Source organism: Eptatretus burgeri, chromosome 4, assembly GCF_056783735.1.
Source record: "Eptatretus burgeri isolate ZD-2024b chromosome 4, Ebu_testis_v1, whole genome shotgun sequence".
Classification (NCBI taxonomy): Eukaryota; Metazoa; Chordata; class Myxini; order Myxiniformes; family Myxinidae; genus Eptatretus; species Eptatretus burgeri.
Genome location: NC_140964.1, coordinates 119,078,606 through 119,099,210, shown reverse-complemented (window position 1 = coordinate 119,099,210; position 20,605 = coordinate 119,078,606). Strand labels below are relative to the sequence as shown.

The following is a 20,605-nucleotide window of genomic DNA, read 5'->3' as shown; positions in this document are numbered from 1 at the left end:
ATCCAACGAATGATTATAGGAAGCGTTGCTAGGCGACGAGTTGCTTTGGGAAAAAAGCTGATATCGCTATGGCACAGAGGTGAGGATGAGGATGAGGATGAGGATGAGGATGAGGATGAGGGTGAGGGTGAGGGTGAGGGTGAGGGTGAGGGTGAGGGTGAGGGTGAGGGTGAGGATGAGGATGAGGGTGAGTGTGAGTGTGATGTGCGCTCGGAAATGTTGAAGGAGTTTCGCAGGTGATGCGAATCGGGTGTTTCGTGAATCCTCGGTGTTCAAGATCATACGAGTTCCCGATTCCAGGATGAAATAATTGCTTCTCTCCTTGTCCCGGCAGCAGGACTGGACGCACAGCTTGTAAATGGATTGATGCTGTGGCGAAAGCTGCCATTGAAGCATGTGCTGTGATTACCAACCTATTGTTGTTTGCCTCTATATTTTTAAACACTGAGCGTCGAGTAAAGAATCAGCATGTACCATTCTAAAAGTGTTTGATGTGTAACTCGTCCGGGATTCGAACCGCCGACCTTCCAGAATCCAGACTCAGAGCGGACGCTCAAACCATTACACCGCTCCATGAAGGAGTAGTAGATGTAGGCCCTCCATGACGGAGTAGTACACGGAGGCGCTCCATGAAGGAGTAGTCGTCGGAGGCGCTCCGTGACGGAGTAGTCGTCGTGTCCACACACTAAATTAATTTCGCAGTGTTCAACAAGTCAGATTCTTCTCCCTCCTCTTTTTCCTCATAGTGGGGCAGATAACAGCAATTTTTGAGAGGAATCGTGCAAATGATGATACAAGCATCAAATTTGGCACATTTGTTCTCCAGGGGATTCTAATCAAATCTGCCTGATTGGCCATTTGAAAATCCAAATTTTGAAAAATTTGAAAAAAAACAAAAAAAAACTTCAAAAAAGTCAAGATCACAAATCAATGTTGGATGCTGGCTGAGATTGGTGAATGTTTCAGAAACATCATCAAAGACGTTCCAAGTCTGTCATGCAGTTTTCTTCCCTTTACCACGGAAGGCAGACACGACGTCACATCCAGTGAACGCATGGAAGTATGGGATCCCTCTAGTTTTCTCAGGCACTATTGCAGAAACTACCTCATGGACTGGAATCCATCGCGCCTTGGCTCCTTGGCCAAAGGCAATCCACATGTTCTCAAGACCTAGTTCCTGTAAGGATGGCAGTACAGATATTGCTATGACTAGTACGTCCGTGTCATTAGCCTTAATGATAATGGACTTGCTACCATCCATTGTTGCATCCCTGGCATGTACAAATATTCAAGTGTCAGCTTCTTCATGACAACATGGAGACAGCATCCAGTAACTTCCTTGTGCTGCTAATGGCATCTTCTCCTTTTGTGACAATGACTGTGCTTGTCGTCTGTGCTTCACACATGTTTTCCGCTAGGAAGTGAAACAGCTCAGTCTTGTTTCTGTCATCTTGAAGAAAGCTTCTCAGGTTACTTGGGGTCTTACTGGTTCCTGTCACTCTTCTTCTGATTCCTTGCCACCTTTTCGACCTTGCCTCGGACTTCAGACTTTACTTCTTGTCCACATCAAACACTATGTCCACCCTCCCGTACCTGGCACCATAGGATTCCACCTTTGGGATGATGTCTTCTTTAGCATAGTCATCAAATATCTTTGAAGTGCTTGGAGGTAGGGCATTGATAAGTGCTGAGCCATCAATGATGACTGCATCTCCCCTTGGTTCTCTGTCTGGGATGTTCACTTGCGCTTCAATAATTTCAGCCAGCTGTGACTTCGAATTTTTTTGAAGTTTTTTTTTTTTTTTTTTTTTCAAATTTTTCTAAATTTGGATTTTCAAATGGCCAATCGGGCAGATTTGATCAGAAAGCCCTGCAGAACAGAAATGCCAAATTTGATGCTTGTATCATAATTTGCACGATTTTTCTACTATCTACTACACTACTTGGATGGACTTTAAGGTGGAAATGCATGTGATATGTTGTCTTGCATTGAAACTCCATTGGAATGTAGTGTTTTCCCAAGTAAATTATTGGTTATTTCTTTTCCTCAGTAAGCATTTCCAGATAGCATTCCAATCAGTGTAAAGTGAAATCATTATTACTTGGGACTGGTTTCATTTTTTGCAACTTTTATGAGTTTTGTCTGAGGATTTGTTTAATATTCTTGGTAATATAGTGTGCAAACAACAAAATAGCATGTTACAAGGAAATAAACAGTTGCATGCTTTTATGAAATCTTACACTGGTGTTACTTGTGGTGTCTTGGCATCGTGTTTCCTTGAAAATGCATAGAGATATTATATTAAATTTTAAAATGTTGAAGATGTGATTTTAAGCTCTAGCTATTGTACAATACAATTGTCCTCTTTAGAATTGGATTTTTTTCCCCAGAACATATGATAAGATATGGGATGAAGCAGAAGATTCTCTTGAAAAGCTTGTGAATGAAGAGCTGTGTGATGAACCATTGGAGCATGGAAAAGACCGCCATGCCTCCTTCCACATGGTGGCCACCTTTTATGTCCGTTATTTACAAATTATGCGTAATGTGGAGCAATGCTACAATCAGGTATGAGATTCGGTAAGGTTGTATGACTACTTTTAATTCAGTGAAACTTCTGCTTTGCTGATATTGTAGCAAGTGAAATTGAGGGAGCTTCTTTAGTTTGGGAATTAATTACAACCTTAAACTAGAGTGAAGTCGATGGCACACCATCGCAAATCCCCACACTTCTCACTTAAAGCAAAGTGGAAAGATGGCCAAAAGTTCCACCAGGAATGACTCTATATCAAATTTTTTTCTTTCTGTTTTGACCTCTGTGACTGAGTCCCTAACCCCTGGGGGCATGAAATGGGGTCAAATCCAAAAAACCCTTACATATTTAATTCATTCCTCAATGTTGATTGCATTTCCAAAGTCTCATTTAAAAAATTGTGCATCCAAAGTCTCATTAAAAAATAAATAAATAAACCAATGTCACTAGCAGAGTGACCCGTATCTTGCCAAAAGGTGACCACATGTGACTTCTTTAAGGTCACACTGAGGTGAACAGAGCTGCTATCCACCAGGAGCGACTCCTTGAGGAATATCTGCCAACGAGAGATTCCGATGAGAATCGTTCTACAGAGTAACCATGAAAAATATGCTTTTGCCTCATAACGTCACCAAATGATGTCATAATGTCTCAAGCTTGACATATCTAGAAAGCACTCATCGAGGTGTTAAATTTGAGGTACTACACGATATGGTTCCTAAAACTTGAAAATTTGACCTTGGGGTCAAATATGTTTGACCTTAGGCGCTAACCATGAAGGTCAAGGCCAATCGCCACCAAAAATTAATCAGCTGAGCGCCAGACCATGAAATATATTCCCATGAAGTTTGAAGACGATCCGATCAAAATTACTCAAAAAATAAAGGTGTCGTCGACTCCCCTGATTTGTGACAAAGTGACCTTGACCTTTGACCTTGACCTTCAAAATTTTATGTGCTGAAAGGGACCTCTATAGGCCTCTGATATGCGAAGTTACAAAAATTTCCAATGATAACTGTGCTCTGCAGAGTGATTTATACGTGATTACAGACCAAAAAAAAACAAAACAAAAAAAAAACATATGAAGGTCAAGGCCAATCGCCACCAAAAATTAATCAGTTGAGCGCCAGACCATGAACTATATTCCCATGAAGTTTGAAGACGATCCGATCAAAATTACTCAAAAAACAAGGGTTTCGTCGACTCCCCTGATTTGCGACAAACTGAGCTTGACCTTTGACCTTGACATTCAAAATTTTGTGCACTAAAAGGGACCTCTATAGGCCTCTGATATGCGAAGTTACAAAAATTTTCAATGATAACTGTGCTCTGCAGAATATTTTTATACGTGATTACAGACAAAAAAAAAAAAAAAAAAAAAAACATACAAGCTGACTAACATATCTTGCAAAAACTTCGTTATGGCAAGATAAAAATGTGCCCGTAATTGCATGTTTTGGTATTTATCCTTTTGACCGTGACTCAGGGCCCCAGGGAGTGCGGCCAAAATGATTTTTTTGACATGTGTTGATCGTAACTACGAAGTTTGGTGAATTTCTGCACAACTGTTTCGGAGGAGATAGCGTGATGGACGGATGGACGGACTGACGGACAGAGAGACAGAGCCGATTGCAACAGCTCCCCATTGTTTTGTTTTAAGTGTGAGGGATAATAAAACTGTCTTTCTTGTGGTGTCTCTTCTATTAGCTGGTGCAGCCCCAGAAGCGGCAGCTGTTACGTTTCCTGCTAGATGGTGTGATGGGAAGATTGCTGGAGCTAAAGCAAGAGATGTTAAAGCTCCAGTGCACAGAGTATTACTACATGGATGATATTCTTGAAGATTTCAAGCTTATGCCAGTAAGGATTTATTTTATACTTGATGGAGTATTATATGTTATACTTGAGCTTGATGGAGTATGGCTCCCCCCTATGGACTGGTGCTACTGCCTCACACCTTGCTCAGCCTGACACCGTGGAAACCAAGGTGTTCAAAATCATTGGAATCTCCTGAGATGAAGCTGAGTTTCTTGTCTTATCACTTTCACATCACAGATAGGTCGGTGGTCTCTCTGTCTTCTATCGCCTCCTTTCTGATCTTGTAGCCTCTGCTCTTTCCATGCTTTGTCCCACCCCTCCCCCCCACACTCCCCCACCCCTCCCCCCCACACTCCCCCACCCCACCCCCCCAGATTTATGCAGGGTGTACACAGTCCACCATCAACCCCTTCTAGTGAAACTCACAAAATCCAGAATCACTGCTCACCTCCACCTAATTCGTTCCTCTTTTTTTTTCCACATCAATTTCCACACTCTCTTCAATCTCGTTCTTCCATCCAGGTCTTCAAGACAGCTGCCACTACCATCTCAGATTATCCCCCATCCAAAACCATGATCTTTTCTACCCCTGTTAAACTCCCCACCTCCAAGCCCACCCCTTCCAAATGTCCAGTTTTTCCTTCCTGAGAGTTTGTTTCTGTCTCCATCTTGTCCACCTTGTGCATCCTCCTCAACTACTCTTCCCTCCCCACATCCCTTATTTGTCCAAATCTCCTTCTATTTTGTCCTTCAACCCTGCTGTTGGTGTTTCCACCCTCTTTCTATTGTTCCTTTTGCTCTGTTGTGTCTGGATCCGTTCAGTGTTTTCACTCTTCCACGAGCCTTGACTTTGCATTCAAAAAAATTCACAAGTTCTTGGTTCAGACAAGAGCCAATAAAATACATAATGGACAGCGACAATGCTAGAACACATAAATTAACGAACTTTTTAGATTGTCAAATATTGAGGCTTAAGGCATTGTCTCTGTTCACCGGGTGGGAGAGGGAGGTTGGGGGAGGGTATAACTGTGAATCTACCACTTCACACCCACCATTTGTGGAAAGGTTTGCTGCTGGAATAAATTAAAGAAAAATGATTCATTGATTTCATGAACGTATTGTAATCGATAATGAAGCATTACTGGAATACTGTGTATGAATCTAGGTGCAGGAAACACTTGGAGAGCTAATAATGACTGAATTTCATCACAAAGCAAGGATGGTTCATTAATTTTATGTAAATAATATTAATTTATGCAGCTTGTGTCTGTGCATGTGCATAAAATATTTTCCTTTTATCCTGCATTTCATCATTCCACCGGACTTTATAGTATTTGATTTTAAAAGATTAAAATAATCGTCTTTCTGCTGCTATTTATATCATTCTGTTTACATGTTTGTTTATTCTAAGGATATGAAGGTAATCTGTGTCAGTGCCCTCTTTTTTCCTAAAATACAAGATGTTGATTCAATTGTAAATGCTGTAATATTCGGTTGCATATCCACGATGTCATCCCGATAGTAAAAGTGCATCGTATTTGGGAGGCAGGATGATCCATTCAGTGATGAGAGAATGTACCACCATTCCAAAAAAATATATATGAGGAAGCTACGGGTCTAGAAAATTGAGGAAATATTTTATTTCTGGCGATAACAACCAGGTTTGTGGTGATAACTTCAAGGTTAAAATATAAATCTACATGATTTCAGTCACATCAAAGTTTCTTCTGAAATGTAGGTAGCTGGTAAGGCCAAGGAAACCACAGAAGGACCTCCAGTTGGAAAATTCTGAGAAAATTTCACTTCCAAGTCAGATTTTCCAATGTATATATTAAAGATTATAACATAGCGGTATGCTATTTTCTGAGATACATGTACAGTATGTGGCATATGCTAAGAAACATTTTTTGGTGAATAAAAAGTGGGTTTTGAACCTTGTTTCCTTAAAAATATAAATTAATAATGTTGTTGTTGTTCAAAATTGAACACTGGGCCTCACCCTTATATTGTGAGTGAGATTTTTCTGTTTTTATTTTAATCCATTGTAAAAGCTCTGTTTGCTGGATGTTGTTGTTAAAACTGTCTTCCCTTGTGCCGGTACCAGCTGGACTGTCAGACTGTCTGGATAACCTAGAGGTACGTACACTTGGCTCTTAACTGTATAGTCTGGTTTTGAATCTCAGTTCAGTTACATAATGTCATCCTGGTGTTTCGCATGCAGGGCATTCGTCATCCCTGGGATGGACTTTAAAAAATTGTGTCCCTTCTGGTAGTATTTAGTTGGTGAATGTTAAAGAGTCCATGATGTCTTTTGTGAAGAGGAGGCAAGGTATTGCTGGCACTCTGGCCAAATTACAAAACTATTGGTAAAACTAGAAGGAAAAATTTTATTTCTGGCACTTGTAGAGTATGGCTGACACAACATGTGACCTTTAATATCAGAGTTTGAACAAAATATTCTTCATAGGGAGTCCTTCATGTGTTTAAAGTTTTGCATCGATCAGAGAAGTGGTTGCAGAGCTAAACATTTTCAAAGCAAAATTGTATAGAAACACACACACACACACACACACACACACACACACACACACACACACACACACACACACACACACACACACACACACACACACACACACACACACACACACACACACACACACACACACACACACACACACGTTCCAATAGCCTCGCAACCCCAATGGAGGCAAGACTACCAATGGCGAAATGGCTTCAGCGGCACAGGCACGCTTCAGTCATGATTCAACCCATGGGTTGAATTTAGGATTCAATTGCATTCCAATCTGTATTCAGTTACAACAACCGGTATTTTCCTATTTGTTTCTTCTTTTTTTTTTTGTCTCTGCCTCTCTCAAAATTTGCTCTGTGTGAAATGGAAAACAAAGTTTTTGACAATATGTGATTCTGTGAGAATTGACATAGGAAACCAAGAGGCAAACACCGTTCTTTTAAATATATCTTCTTCTTCTTCTTTCGGCTGCTCCCGTTAGGGGTCGCCACAGCGGATCATCCGAATGATCCGCATAGTGATTTGGCACATGTTTTACGCCGGATGCCCTTCCTGACGCAACCCTGGTCACCTCTTACGACACAGGGATACGTTCTTTTAAATATATATATATATTTTTTTTTAGACGACTACCTCAGCCACCCACATTACCTTTGGGCTTAGGTTAGGTTAGGTATGGGAGCATGTGCCAGAGCAGCGCGCCGCTGCGTCCACTTTCCACCAGTACTCCAGGGCCCTCTGTCTGGCCACCCCCCAGGCAGATGCCTGGCCCATCTCCTTGAGATGCCGATCAACCTGCTTCAACCACGAGACATTTGGTCATCCCATTGGCCTTCTCCACTTACGAGGCTCCGTCGTTGAGAGAATCTGGTGAGCAGGATTAGCGTCAGGAAATTGAGCCACAACTCCATCCAGTTGCAGCTGACGCTCACGGACTATGCAGGTAACAAATGTCATCTGGGTCTCTCTCAGCAACTTCTCGTTGGACGCAAAGTCTGACCAGCGATGGCAAAGGATTCTCTGAAGTGACCTGGTACCGAAGGAGTTTTGTCTTCATCTCAGATCCTTTGTATGGATGTTGTATGTTGTTTCTCTTTTTGAGTTTCAAAGCAAAATAACTTTGATAACACCCAATTTCCGAGCTCTTTGCTGCATTAACATGTTTTTCAAATTACCAAGCCATATTTTTCTACCCATCACACGACGATTGCCAGCTGTTTATAAAGAATAATGTTTATGCACATCTCCTTGAAACGTCTGGAATGCAATGTTGTTTTAAAAAATTGTTTATTGAAATTCACCCAAAACAAGGTTAAAAGTTACTCAAGGTTTTAATCGGTAATCATACTGTTTGTGTGTTTGTTCACACCGACTACAATTGGCCAATGCCGATTACAGAAAAATTGCCAATATCAGCCTGTGCCAGTTACCAATACCGATATTGGCCCAGCACTATGTCGTCGTATTCTGTTTCACATTTAAGTTATATCGTGTACATGGGATAGATGTGCATTTCAAGTAGGAGTCAGCATAAATTTCTGTTTTTCACCCTCTCTGCCTTCTTTATCATCTACTGTACATCTTGCAACAAAAGCACTATAACTCACTTTCAGATCCTCACATTCCCCATTCTTTAGCGAAGAGGTGAATGCAGTTACAAAGTGAATAAGGGCAAGTTTTGAAGCCTCCCTCCTGGGCAGTAATCTTCTGCGGCATGGTTCCGCCAATCGTCCAGCGGAAATGTGAAAAAGCATGTTGTGTCATCATTATGAAGTTTTTTTGGTTGATTCAGAATCAGCCGGGTGCCAGACTCGCACCCTTGAGGAATTTTTTTTCGAGGCGAAAAACAAAATGGCCACCACCGACTTTCGATATATTCTGTTTTGGGCTATATCTTCACTTCTAATGCACTTACAAACACAATTTTGGTGTCTACTACTATGTTTTCATGGTTATGGAATCCGATAATGATAAATTTTAAGGTGTATATATAGTCTGGGGGCCAGGAGGACCCACCATGCACCCCCTTCAGCATTCATTGGGACTACTATTTTCTTACCTATTATGTAGCTGGTAAAATTTTAAAACATGTACCCAAAGAATAGTGTCACAATCAACGGGTTTTTTGAGGGAAACAATACCGACTCTAAAGCAGTAGAAATTGCCTTAGATAGGGGGTTGGGTAATTGGAAAATGAAAACCCATCACTTTTTCCCCTCCAGGGTGTCTTCTTTGTCAATATTTTAAATGAACAAATTGATTTACTCATAATTTCAGCCTTTAGAAGAGATTTATCAGCTCAAGATACATGTTTTTTAAATTGATATGGCCCCCATCTCAAGTGGAATATCTCAAGAACATTGAAGGTGTTGTTCCAGAAGAATTAGAAATGTTCTTTAAGATTGTTCTGTCTGGCAGTAAGGACTGTGAAAACATCAGAGTCAATGGACTTGTGTTGTCCATCGGTCAGGACATTTGTAGAGGGGCTACAAATGGGAAGTGGATGATGGCCAAACATATACTGCTGTGAATGACACTTTGCCATATGTTTTGTAGTGAGGAGCTACTAACACTAATAAACAAGTTTGGACATTGTGAAGGGTATAGTTTTAACCTTGAAATTGAGACAGCAATAACAAAAGCTGTACAAGAGAGTGCTTCTCTTCTACCTGCAAGTATCATCCGCAATCCTACTAGCCAGTCTGTTTTTCACTCTGAGTTTGATAATTTTGATACGATTGTCAATGAGTTGTATGAGGCAGGTTCAGTCCACACAGCACATGGGATAATGCTGCAGGATATTGTGGGTGAAGTGGTGGCAGACACCGAAAGTGCAACCGTTCCAAGAACCAATGAGAGTTCGTTAATGGAGCGACCAGATACTAATCTTCCTGACTGTTACATGACAATTAGAAGTAGCCCAAACATGGCAATGGGAAAGGATAGACATGAGGATGGCCTAATGGCCTTTAATGTTTCAAAGTGGAAAAACATCCTGTGGGTTTTTCTGCATGATGTTGAGAGAGGAGTTCCTGGATGGGGTGGATTTGTATGCAGAGGTGTATGCAAGGGTCAGGAGTCCAGACAGTGACATATTCTGGATCTTGCTGTATCATGCCAGAAAAATAGACATTACTATCCTCTTCGATACAGGTCATGGCAACAAGAAGCGCCTTATTAACATTACAAATCTCTCTAAACACGACACAGAGCAAATGTGTGAGGCTATTCTGGTGCTACATGCATTCACCGGTTGTGAATCAGTCAGCTCTTTCAGGAGTATTGGAAAGATTAAACCTCTCAAGTTACTGAAATCTCCTGCACACTGTGATGCCCTGAAGCATTTGGGAGATGACTGGAATGTTGATGATGATCTTCTGATTGGGTGTGAAAAGTTCACCTGTGCACTGTATGGGAAATTCAAATCGGAGAGCGTAGATGAAGTACGGCACTTGATGCTCAAGTCAAAGTGTGATTGAGATATTTCAGTTGACAGTCTAACATCCAGTACCATTGACCTGGCTTGATTGCCTCTGAGTAGGGCATGCTTGAGAGAACATGTTGCTCGAGCAAATTATCAGACAAGAATATGAAAAATGGCAAATGTTGCCATATATGAGATCCCCAAACCCTGGGAAGGACATTGAAAGAGGATGGAGAACCACTCTGGTGTGCAGATGAAATGATCTTACCACAAAAACTAATTGATGTGCTGGAGAGAGATGCAACAGAACTGGAGGAATCTGATGATGAAACGGGAGAACAGGAATATGCTGCAGATAGCTCCTGATGAGGACTAAAACAGTAAAAGTGAAATTTGTGATAATGGAGTACGAGGACATTATATTTTTCTGTGGGCATGCAGGGAAAGGACATTATTAGCAGATTGGATTGTGTAAATAAGTGTTATCTTTGGCGTTAGAGATTCCCCGTGATATTTGTTCCTAGTGAGACTAAAATAATAAACAAGTGCTTATAAATCTCTTTTAAAGGCTGAAATTATGAGTAAATCAATTTGTTCATTTAAAATATTGACAAAGAAGACCCCCTGGAGGGTAAAAAGTGATGCGTTTTAATTTTCAAATTACCCACCGCCCTATCTAATGCAATTTCTACTGCTTTAAAGCTGGTATTGTTTTTCCCCAAAAAAACGTTGATCGTGACACTTTCTTCTTTGGGTACATGTTTTAAAATTTCACCAGCTCCATAATAAGTAAGAAAATAGTAGTCCAAATGAATGCTGAGGGGGGGGGGGGGTGCATGGTGGGCCCTCCTGGCTCCTGGACTAATATAAGACCTGTCTCATATTTTCAAGATGGCCACCATTTTAATATGAAAAATGGCTATTTTGCACTTCCACTGATCACTTCGAGTAAGAAATTGAATTTTATGAACCCTCAAATATTAATACTACGTACAATAATAGTCAATGTCAGCTGAAGTAACTTAATTGCAATGATCAATGAATTGATGATTATATTGGAACACGATTTTTACACAAATATATCCGGATATATGTGGATAGTTGACTATGACTTTGGGTGATGTCTTAAAGTGAGTATGTACATGTATATGATTTTGAAATTAGCTTTTATTTTTAGGCAAACAAATATTAACTTTGTTAAGGATGCAATGTACTCCATTATGTTCAACTAGTAAAGGTGCCCATCTTGGACGGGCGTCACTGGCAACATATGGTAAAAGACAGATAGCATGAATGTATTTTAAACAACATATTATATCATTTTTATCCATTGATTATCATTCAGGTTTTCCCCTTCGACTGTTCCGCAGTAGCTCCACTTCGATGACATTACCATGTAGTTTAGTGACTACACAATGTGTACCATTCGTGAGTTCCGGAGGATCCAGAGAGCGCATTAAAATTACAGGGCACCCTACTTTAAAGTGATCCAAAAGGCCGGATCAGTTTCGTCTACATATTCATATCTTGTAGATTTTAGCTGATTCTGAAACTGTTAACAGCATGTCGATCGGATGGTTCTGTGATTTTCTACGGCAGTAAACAGAAGTACGACTTAAGCCTGCACGCCACTATGCGGAGACCTGAGAACCTAATATTTCACAACAAACTAAAAACTCACAAAATTTGAAGATATTTTAAATAAACAATTTATTATAATATCAATTAAATATCATTTTTATCCATCGATAATATGAATTGTTCTGTACAGCTATAGTTGTTCTCCTGGGATCTGCGCATCCATCCATGATCTATGTTCTAATGAAGTGCAGTAGGAATAATGAAAACAGCACCGTGCGGGAGTGTAGGTAATCTCTCCAAAGCTCTCGGAAAGCCTTAAAATGCATCACGATCGATTTGATTGTGAACAGATATACGGATGGACGGACATCGAGACCGGTTTTATTAGGTCACCATGAAGGTACCGCTTGATATTACGCATTGAAATAGAGATACGAATACTCAAGTGAGTTTATTATATGTCTATGATTGATAGCTTATTGACAGCTCAATAACATGAGCAATTTACTATGGCGTATAGTGATTAATAATAACATACTCCACAAAAGGTTTTACGAACTCATCTTAGTGGTCCTCTAAAAAATGGGAAACATTTTTATTTCTTTTTTGTGCAATAATTCCTCCCATTTTGCAAATGGAGAACATGAACTGTTTAACTACCATAGTCATCAAAACGAATTTTGAGGGGCCTCTTAAGGAAGACAATAATATCATTACTATATATGTCAAAGCTTGTTTCATTTCCTGCAGTAACAAAAATCTGATGGTGGAACAAAGAAAGGGGCATGCCAAAATATTAATATAGATATTCGTCATCGTCGTCGTGATTAGCAGCTACTGCCCTTGTCTGTTCGTTACAACAGTCTGATCCAGCATTACAACTGCAAAACATCGAACATGACATCTGTGCTGCCACACAACCACACCTCCTGGTGGAACATGGCTGGCTGGTGAAGCATCCACACTTGATCAGCTGTGGAATGGTGACTGGTGCAGCAGACACATCAGGTGGAAGTGTGGTTGGACACAATGTCTCACCGTCCTCACCTTCTTGCCATTCATACTTGATGGGATCCAAGTTCGGAGGGTCTGACTCAGTGTGACCACTCCTCATTTTCATAAATGCCAAGATAAGCCAATGAAAAAAGCCAAGAAGTCACAAGGTTTCGGAAAAGCGATGATAATAGAAAACCTATACTCCGAGAAAACCGATAGTAAACCAAGACGCCAAGATGAACAATGAATAGCCAAGATCTTGTGATAAAAGCCAAGGAGTGGTCACACTGGTCTGACTGAGTGGCCGATTTCCATATAATGACGATGATGAGCGCAATGTACATGTTGAACAAAGGCATCATTCAATGGGGGCAACGACTTCAATTTCGGAGCAGAGGTAATCTTGGAGTTGGCCATCTTAGACTTTCACAACTGATACCGGTGTGTGGACATATCACCTTCGACTTTGGAACCATAACAGGCAGCAATGAAGGTATTTCTCTCAGATATCATCTTTTCCTCGTCTGCTTCCAGCTGACCAAGTAAGGTGGGATGATGTCCGCCCATTAGTACCTTCAGCGCTGTGGCCTTTCCAATGCCAAACAAATACGACACAGTATCGCACCCGGTCAGAGCATGTACAGCAGGCAGATATTTAGCGATGCTTTTGTGTTTCAGTGCTGTTTGGCGATATCTACATTCGCCCTCGCAGCACACGGACTCTCCATGTTGACATCCACAGTCATCTTTTCCTCGAGGTAGAAATGAATGAACAGGACAAAGACATCTGTATCATCGCAGACCACTTTGATGTGTGAGTCACCACTGACACCTGACACAATTCTAACTAAGTGATGGATGATGATGACATCTGCTTCTTCATGGTGTGTTTTCAGATCGTGTCTCTGGAGAGTGGAATTGTTCCATGCTTGTACTGGTGTAAGATCTTTTCCGGTGATCACCAGTTTGGTCTGGTAGTCCACAATGTGGGTCATAAGATACTGACAGATCAAATCGATCAGTTGTATTTTGTTGTAGGCTATATTTAGGACCAATTTTGCACTGGAAGTGTTGTGTGTAAGTTGAGTTTATGTTTTAGACTTGAATCATGACCTGCGCGACTGGATCTCGTCATTTGTTTCGTGCTGATTTTGATGTACCTGTCGAAAATCAGGTATACGTCACAACACTCCAGGTGGTATTTGATGGTCCCATGAAGTTGATCACATAATCCTCAACTGTACCATTTGTGGGCCAATGTACAGTCCATAACATGGCGCATCCATCGATGATGACAGCATCTGGAACACCTTGGATTCGACTTGATTGCTCAACTTGGAGTTTCGTCTTCAGGATTGCTTTCGACTGAGCCCGCATCACACCGCTCTTATCAAACAAGGAGGCTGGGACAGGGGACAGTTCGTAAGAGAGGACATCCTTGATATCAATATCCCTGTATTGTTGGAGACATATGACTCGGGTGTAGATCAATTCCGTATCATGTACTGGCCTTCCATCCAGCTTGATGTTCTTTTTGGTCGAAGTCATCAGGGTAACTTTCTTGGTGAGTGTCTTGTTGAAGCTTGTTGGCCATCCAGATTCAAATTCTGCCATCTGTTGTCATCCAATCTTGAGAGAATCATCAACGTTTATCTTGTCTGCCGCATGAAACATAGTAGTGGACCTCAAAATTGTGTGTGTAAGTGCATTAGAAGTGAAGATATAGCCCAAAACAGAATTTATCGAAAGTCGGTGGAGGCAATTTTGTTTTTCGCCTCTAAAAAAAATTCCTCAAGGGTGCGAGTCTGGCATCTGGCTGATTCTGATTCAAGATAGCTCAGAGATTATGAATCAACCAAAAAACTTCATAATGACGCTAAAGCACGCTTTGCCCTGAAATGGCTGTTTGGCATCTAGACTACAATGAGGTACGGCCACAATGAGGGAAACGGTGCTCTGCCAACAGTCATCACGGGCCGCTCAATTGCCCCTGCAAACCCTGTGTCATTGAGAGGATTCCGGGCCTATGGGCAGTTCGGTGGATCGCTAGTGCGGGGGAGGGGGCAGAAATAATAGAAGGAATGCACAGAAATTCAGTTCAGTCGGAGTCGGGCGTTTGAGCGAGCAGTTCTTTCCAAAGCAGTCTGATCTTTATTTTGTCTTCGTCCTTTGAGCGAGCAAGTAGTCCAAGCAGATCCTTTCATGAGTTCAGAGCCTTTTGCTTTTTGTCCTTCCTTCAAACTGCTTCACCCTCCACTTTCTCTCTCTGTACAATTTTTACAGTGACATTGATGTTTCTTCTTTCTTCTCTTTTCTGACTTTCTCTCTTGATGATCTTCCCTCCTTTCTCACATCTTCTTTTCTCCAGACTGTTGGCAGCTTTTACACACCACATATCTCGCCCCCGGCGCACTGTTCAGGTACCCCTGTTACCAGCAAGCTGCCAAATTCATGGCCTCCCCTCGTACCTGGGCATGAGAAACTTGCCACACAGACCATCACGTTCGGCATTAGAATGAGCGACCCCATACAACACGCACCGTTGGAGCAGAGGGAATTGACTAGGTGGAGGTGTGTAGAGGTGATGAGCCCAAACTGTGGAGTCGCAGGGTAATTGCAGCCTCCACCACGGGTGCAAAAGGTGCATCGGTGTGCAGAATATAACCCCACACAATCTCTTTCATACACCTTAATTTCTGACCCATCTTCCCAAACTCTCTGTGTTTTTCCTTCGGGTGTCTGGATCCATTTTAGTACACACATGATAAGTCATTGCAATAAGGCATTCGAGGGCGATTTATCATCATGTACGGGACAAGGGGAATGTATGAGTGTTGCAAATTATCAAATATGCTTTGCTTTGCCCCTCTTCAAATTTTCCCCCATTTCCACTCTGAATTCTTCTGCCGTTGCAGAATTCTTCTGCCATCTTCTGCCGTTGCCCATTTGAATTACCCAACCGTCATTCCTCCTCTCATTTTCCACTCAATTGCTCATTGTAATAAAGTGCATGGAAGTTTTATTATCGTATCATGACATCCTGCTCGTGTTTGATCTGGAATCGTGCTTCCTGAACAATTCATCCTAAGGAATACCTGTAATGGTAGCCAATAGAGTGTGACATGTAGTGTTGGTTTGCTCAGCCAATTAGTAGCCACGACTATCTGCTTCTTCACGAAAATGCTTCTTTTTGAGTTTTCCGCCCATGCTGCCATAACAATATATACTCCCTTCAGCTCACCTCAATTCACTTGGCATTTGGGTGGCAGTTCAAAAGATTTTCTTATGTCCTCTTCTCACGCCTGCATCTATAACTAAAAGGAGCAGGGTCTGTCTGTCAGTCTATCACACTTTATTGTAACGGGTTATGCCTGGTGTTTGCTTAATGGTTAGGGTGGCCAACTTGGCATCCGAGGGTACTGAGTTCAAATCCCGCTTGGCTGTTGAATTAATATCAGATGGGGTTGACTCAGCTTGTCATCCGTCTGAGGTCGGCAAAATGACTACCAGCTTGCTATGATGAATGAGCCATTTGAATATCCTGCGTCGGAGTGGCGACCCATCCAGGATTGTGCCCGAAAGCCCAGGAGACTGCTTTGGCAGCACCGACGCTTTGTACAGAGTATGGTACCATTGGATGGATGTAAAGGGTTACTGCTGTCATCGAATAATAAAAATGGCACCACTGAAAAGCTAATAATCCATTAACTTGTTTGGAAAGCTAATAATAGATATACTTGGTGCAACAATTGTGTCCGTTTAATCCTAAAAATGCCTGTTTTAAAAGCCCGTCTTTCCGAGAGGGGAGAAGAAGAAGTGCATTTTGGACCTCAATGTAGCTGTTCTAACAGCACCATTTTTATTATTCCATAACAGTAGGAACCCTGTAAATAAAGCGTGATGGACATGGCAGGAGTACACAAAATCATAGAAAGCAATACTTATTGAAGCAATATAATAATACTAGCGATACCCGTGCTCATGCACGGGATAGCAGTAAAACATAGCTGGTAGCAGACGACAGACCGTACACGGGGAATGACAAAAATACGCATTGTGCAAAATGCAAGTGGTACTATGGAACGCTAAGACTTCCCAAACATTGTCGGCATGTCCGCTAAGTGCCACAGCAATTTCATAGGGATCGTGTGACGGCGAGCCGAGTTTTTAGTGTGCAAGCTTGGTATTATAATAGATATATTCTGTAATGGAACAAGGAAGGAGCACACAAGTAACAAAAACCACAGCCACAACAACAGCAACAACTATGTGTTGTAAAATATACTTTTTTCATGTGTTTCAATTTATTTTACATCCTCATTGAGACTCACAGATGGACATACAACATTGTTTGTGAAGTGTAACATGCTGTCTTTTGATTGAACTTTTGACCAACATGCTTTGATTGCCAGTTCCGGTTCTTGAGCGACGGTGGCAGTTCCTCTTCAGGGTCTCTGCCGACTTTCTCAAAGATAAGTTTTCTGGTCGTTTTTGTCACGTTTTTACTGTTATTTTGTTATCTTTGTGTTTGCTGCGTGTTCCTAGTTCAGTCTTATGTTAAAACGTGCTAATTGTTGAGTTTTCGTCCTCTTTTCATATCGGGTTTCCTTGAGGCCTACCCTTCTTCCTATTTGTGTACATGATCGTGTTTATTGTATTTTCTCCTTTTCACCATAAGTTCTTATTTTAGTGTCCATCTTGTTTCTCCATGTACCCCATGTGCCCTCTCCCTTCCACAGATCTCCTCATGTGTCTATTCCCCACTGTTTTGTGCTTCACTCTCCCATCTGTCTTGTCTCCTGCTCTCCTTGTTATACGTTCTGTGTGTTAGCTCTTATACGAGCCTTGACGCTGTATGTAAAAAAACAAAAAAAAACAAAACAGTCATCGAGGTGAAGGGTCGGCTCGGCTAGTTATTAAAATTCATCCCAAAGATTAGACATCTCAATAGTGTGTGACCTCTTCGCTGTTCTGCTAACTTGTGATGATTATGTAATTTGATTACAAATCCTATATATAATTTGAGCAGTATCCGTTTGTTCTTTATTTGTTTGTTTGTCTCTGGTGCATTTCTTAACCGTTGGACAGAATGATATAAAAATTGGTAGTTGTACTTGGGGTGTGCCCGGGAAGGTTTTAGGCAGTTAAAAATTTTTTTATAACCTATGGGGTTCAGGGTGGGGAGAGGATGCACATTCTCTATGTAAATGTATATCGTATAGTGCCACTCCTGCTGGGATGGGGTATTACAAGTATGTCAAATATCTGCATGAAACCAAAGACATCATTGAAGTGTGGGAATTATCATACTACAATGTCATACTGCTTGTGTTTGGTTTACTCTTATGCACTCCTGAACCATTGGATGGAATGAGTTGAAGATTGGTGGTTTTATCCGGCGAGGGAGAGGGGGGCGAGTGTTTAGAGGGTAAAAAATAAATCATAGTCCATGGGCTTCAGCGGTGGGAGGACCCCAATTCCCTCTGTACATTTATTTTGTATGCCACCATCTGGTGGAAGCCGGTATTATAAGTCATAATAAATTACCCATAGACATGAGATAAGTGGTGGAATTAACCTGTCCATAAAAACGGGTTATTTGCTAGTAACATAAATAAAACTAAATTGGAAAAAGGGGATTTTAACATCCATGCTATTTAACACTGCAATGACATCAGTCATCCAGATTTTATCTCCACCAGACTGTGTGTCATCTATGATCATTAATGTTTTTTTTCTCTCTTTCTTTCTTAAATATTGCAGCATGTGAGTTGTGTTTTGAAAAAGTTTCATTTGTTTTTTTTTTAACCACCAGCAAGACCTGGAAGTGCCAATACCCAGATACATCGTCAATGAAAGAAAACAGATCTTGCAAGACAGGCAGAAGCATTTTCGTGAATTGTTGGCCAAATTGAAACCTAAAGTTAACCAAACTGTAAGTTTTGTTCTGGAAAGTTGTACATCAGGAAACAAACATTTTCATTCATTGCTTAATCATATGTCAAATGCTTATGAGACATATCCCTGTAAAGGAGGCATATCCCTGTAATGCTCTTGACCATGATAAATATTTTATTTGGTGATTGACATTCATTATAATTCCATTTATGATTTATATATTTTTGTACAGCTCGTGGAAGAGAGATTTGCAAAAACAAACAAACTGCAAAACAGTGCTGCGGATAGAAAGATGGATGGTTTCAAAAGTTGGGGAGGAAATGTATCAAGGGGATTATGAATTAACAGTACATTATATTGTCCAAAAAATTAAAATTTTCATTTGCAAAGATACAAGAGCTGATTTTATGTGTATGAATTCTTGCATTATCAGCTTTTATCCTGTCTATATTAGCATTCAGGTTGGCATTAACCATGGCTATTATTTGATGCGCCCATGGGGAAATGGCATCCTGGCTGGTCGAGTGATTACCATGTGGATTATATCTGGCCCTCAACAGTGATTCCATATTGTCTGACCCCTTCTTAGAATCAGCACTCTGCAACATGGCAGTGCTATTGTTCGACAGGTCACTGAAGTGAATCTCCTCATAACATAGAACGAGGCTTCCTCGCTCAACTTCCTCGCTCAACATGGTTTCCACCTTGTATCAAATTGTAATTAAAAATTGTGTGTTGCAATCCAAATTGTTGCAATTTACCTACACTGTGTGGTGCCGATTCGTCATAGTATAGTTGGTTAAATCAAGCAAAATTCGTTTATGCTGTTCCACTATAAATTTTCCAAAATTAATAATTTCAGTTCAATTATTTACACCTGTTATCAGTTGTGCCACACATTCTCAAGAGAGATGGTCCCCAAACCACGAGTTCAAGTGACACACGATAACCTGAGTGTAGGAGGGGACAATGCAATCAGTCCGGTAGTTCCTTGTACAGCAGTGTTGCGAGAGGGAGCAAGGACAAGGGCAAATGACCTAACCTAGCCTACAGTGTCCTCTCAGAAACCCCATTGCTGCACACGCTTTCAGCATGCCCACATGGAACGCCGCTTGAATTTGTGAGGGGATGTGAGTGTGTTTATTACAATAATAAGGCAATAAGAAATTACACTGCGTACAGTCAGTAAAAACAAACACCCGGCAGATTGAAGACTCATTCAAGGTCAACAACAGGTCTCAGGTCAACAAGGTCAACAACACTGCAGCAGCATAGATATAGCTATAGATATAGATATAGCTAGATATAGCTATAGATATAGCTTGGTAGCTTAATCAATAATCCCTTTCTGATTTACTCTGACCGAAACTAAATGCCGGCCAGGAGGGAATTGAGAAGAGTGGAAACCTAAATATCTCTGGCTGTGTCTTGTGGTGGTGACAAACTCAACTGGCACCACATTCCAGTGCAGGTTAGTTTCAGAACAGATCAACAGAACATTGGTACAAGTATGCTAACTGTTATGGGAAGCAAGGAGAAGCTGACATTTGGGTGTTAACGTTTTTGAGGAATGAAAGAGGTAGGAGAGAACTGAGTTTGGTAAAAAGCAACACTTTCAGAAACCCTTTTTACCGATGGCAGTCTGGCTGTAGCCTGGTTATAGCAGCTGGCTGTATACACTACGTCCCTGAGGTAGGGATCGAACAACAAGAGTGAGCATGCCACTTTGATGTGGTGTAATGATGTCATCTCTGAGTAGTACTGCCCCAGCATTATAGGAATTGTTCATTTTCTCCTGATGTAACAGGATAAGTCGCCCCCTGG

The 20,605-nt window shown here is 41.1% G+C and overlaps 1 protein-coding gene across 2 annotated transcripts in view; it reads left to right on the top strand.

Annotated features, from left to right (window-relative positions):
* DRC11 (dynein regulatory complex subunit 11) overlaps positions 1–20,605 on the top strand; it is a 120,865-nt gene continuing 100,260 nt past the window's right edge. For both annotated transcript variants that reach the window (XM_085879867.1, XM_085879868.1), the window contains exons 1-4: positions 1–79; positions 2,392–2,569; positions 4,242–4,391; positions 18,699–18,818. In XM_085879867.1, coding sequence (XP_085735993.1) covers positions 69–79; positions 2,392–2,569; positions 4,242–4,391; positions 18,699–18,818 — 459 coding nt within the window. In that variant the 5' untranslated portion in view covers positions 1–68. The remainder of the gene's footprint in view (positions 80–2,391; positions 2,570–4,241; positions 4,392–18,698; positions 18,819–20,605) is intronic.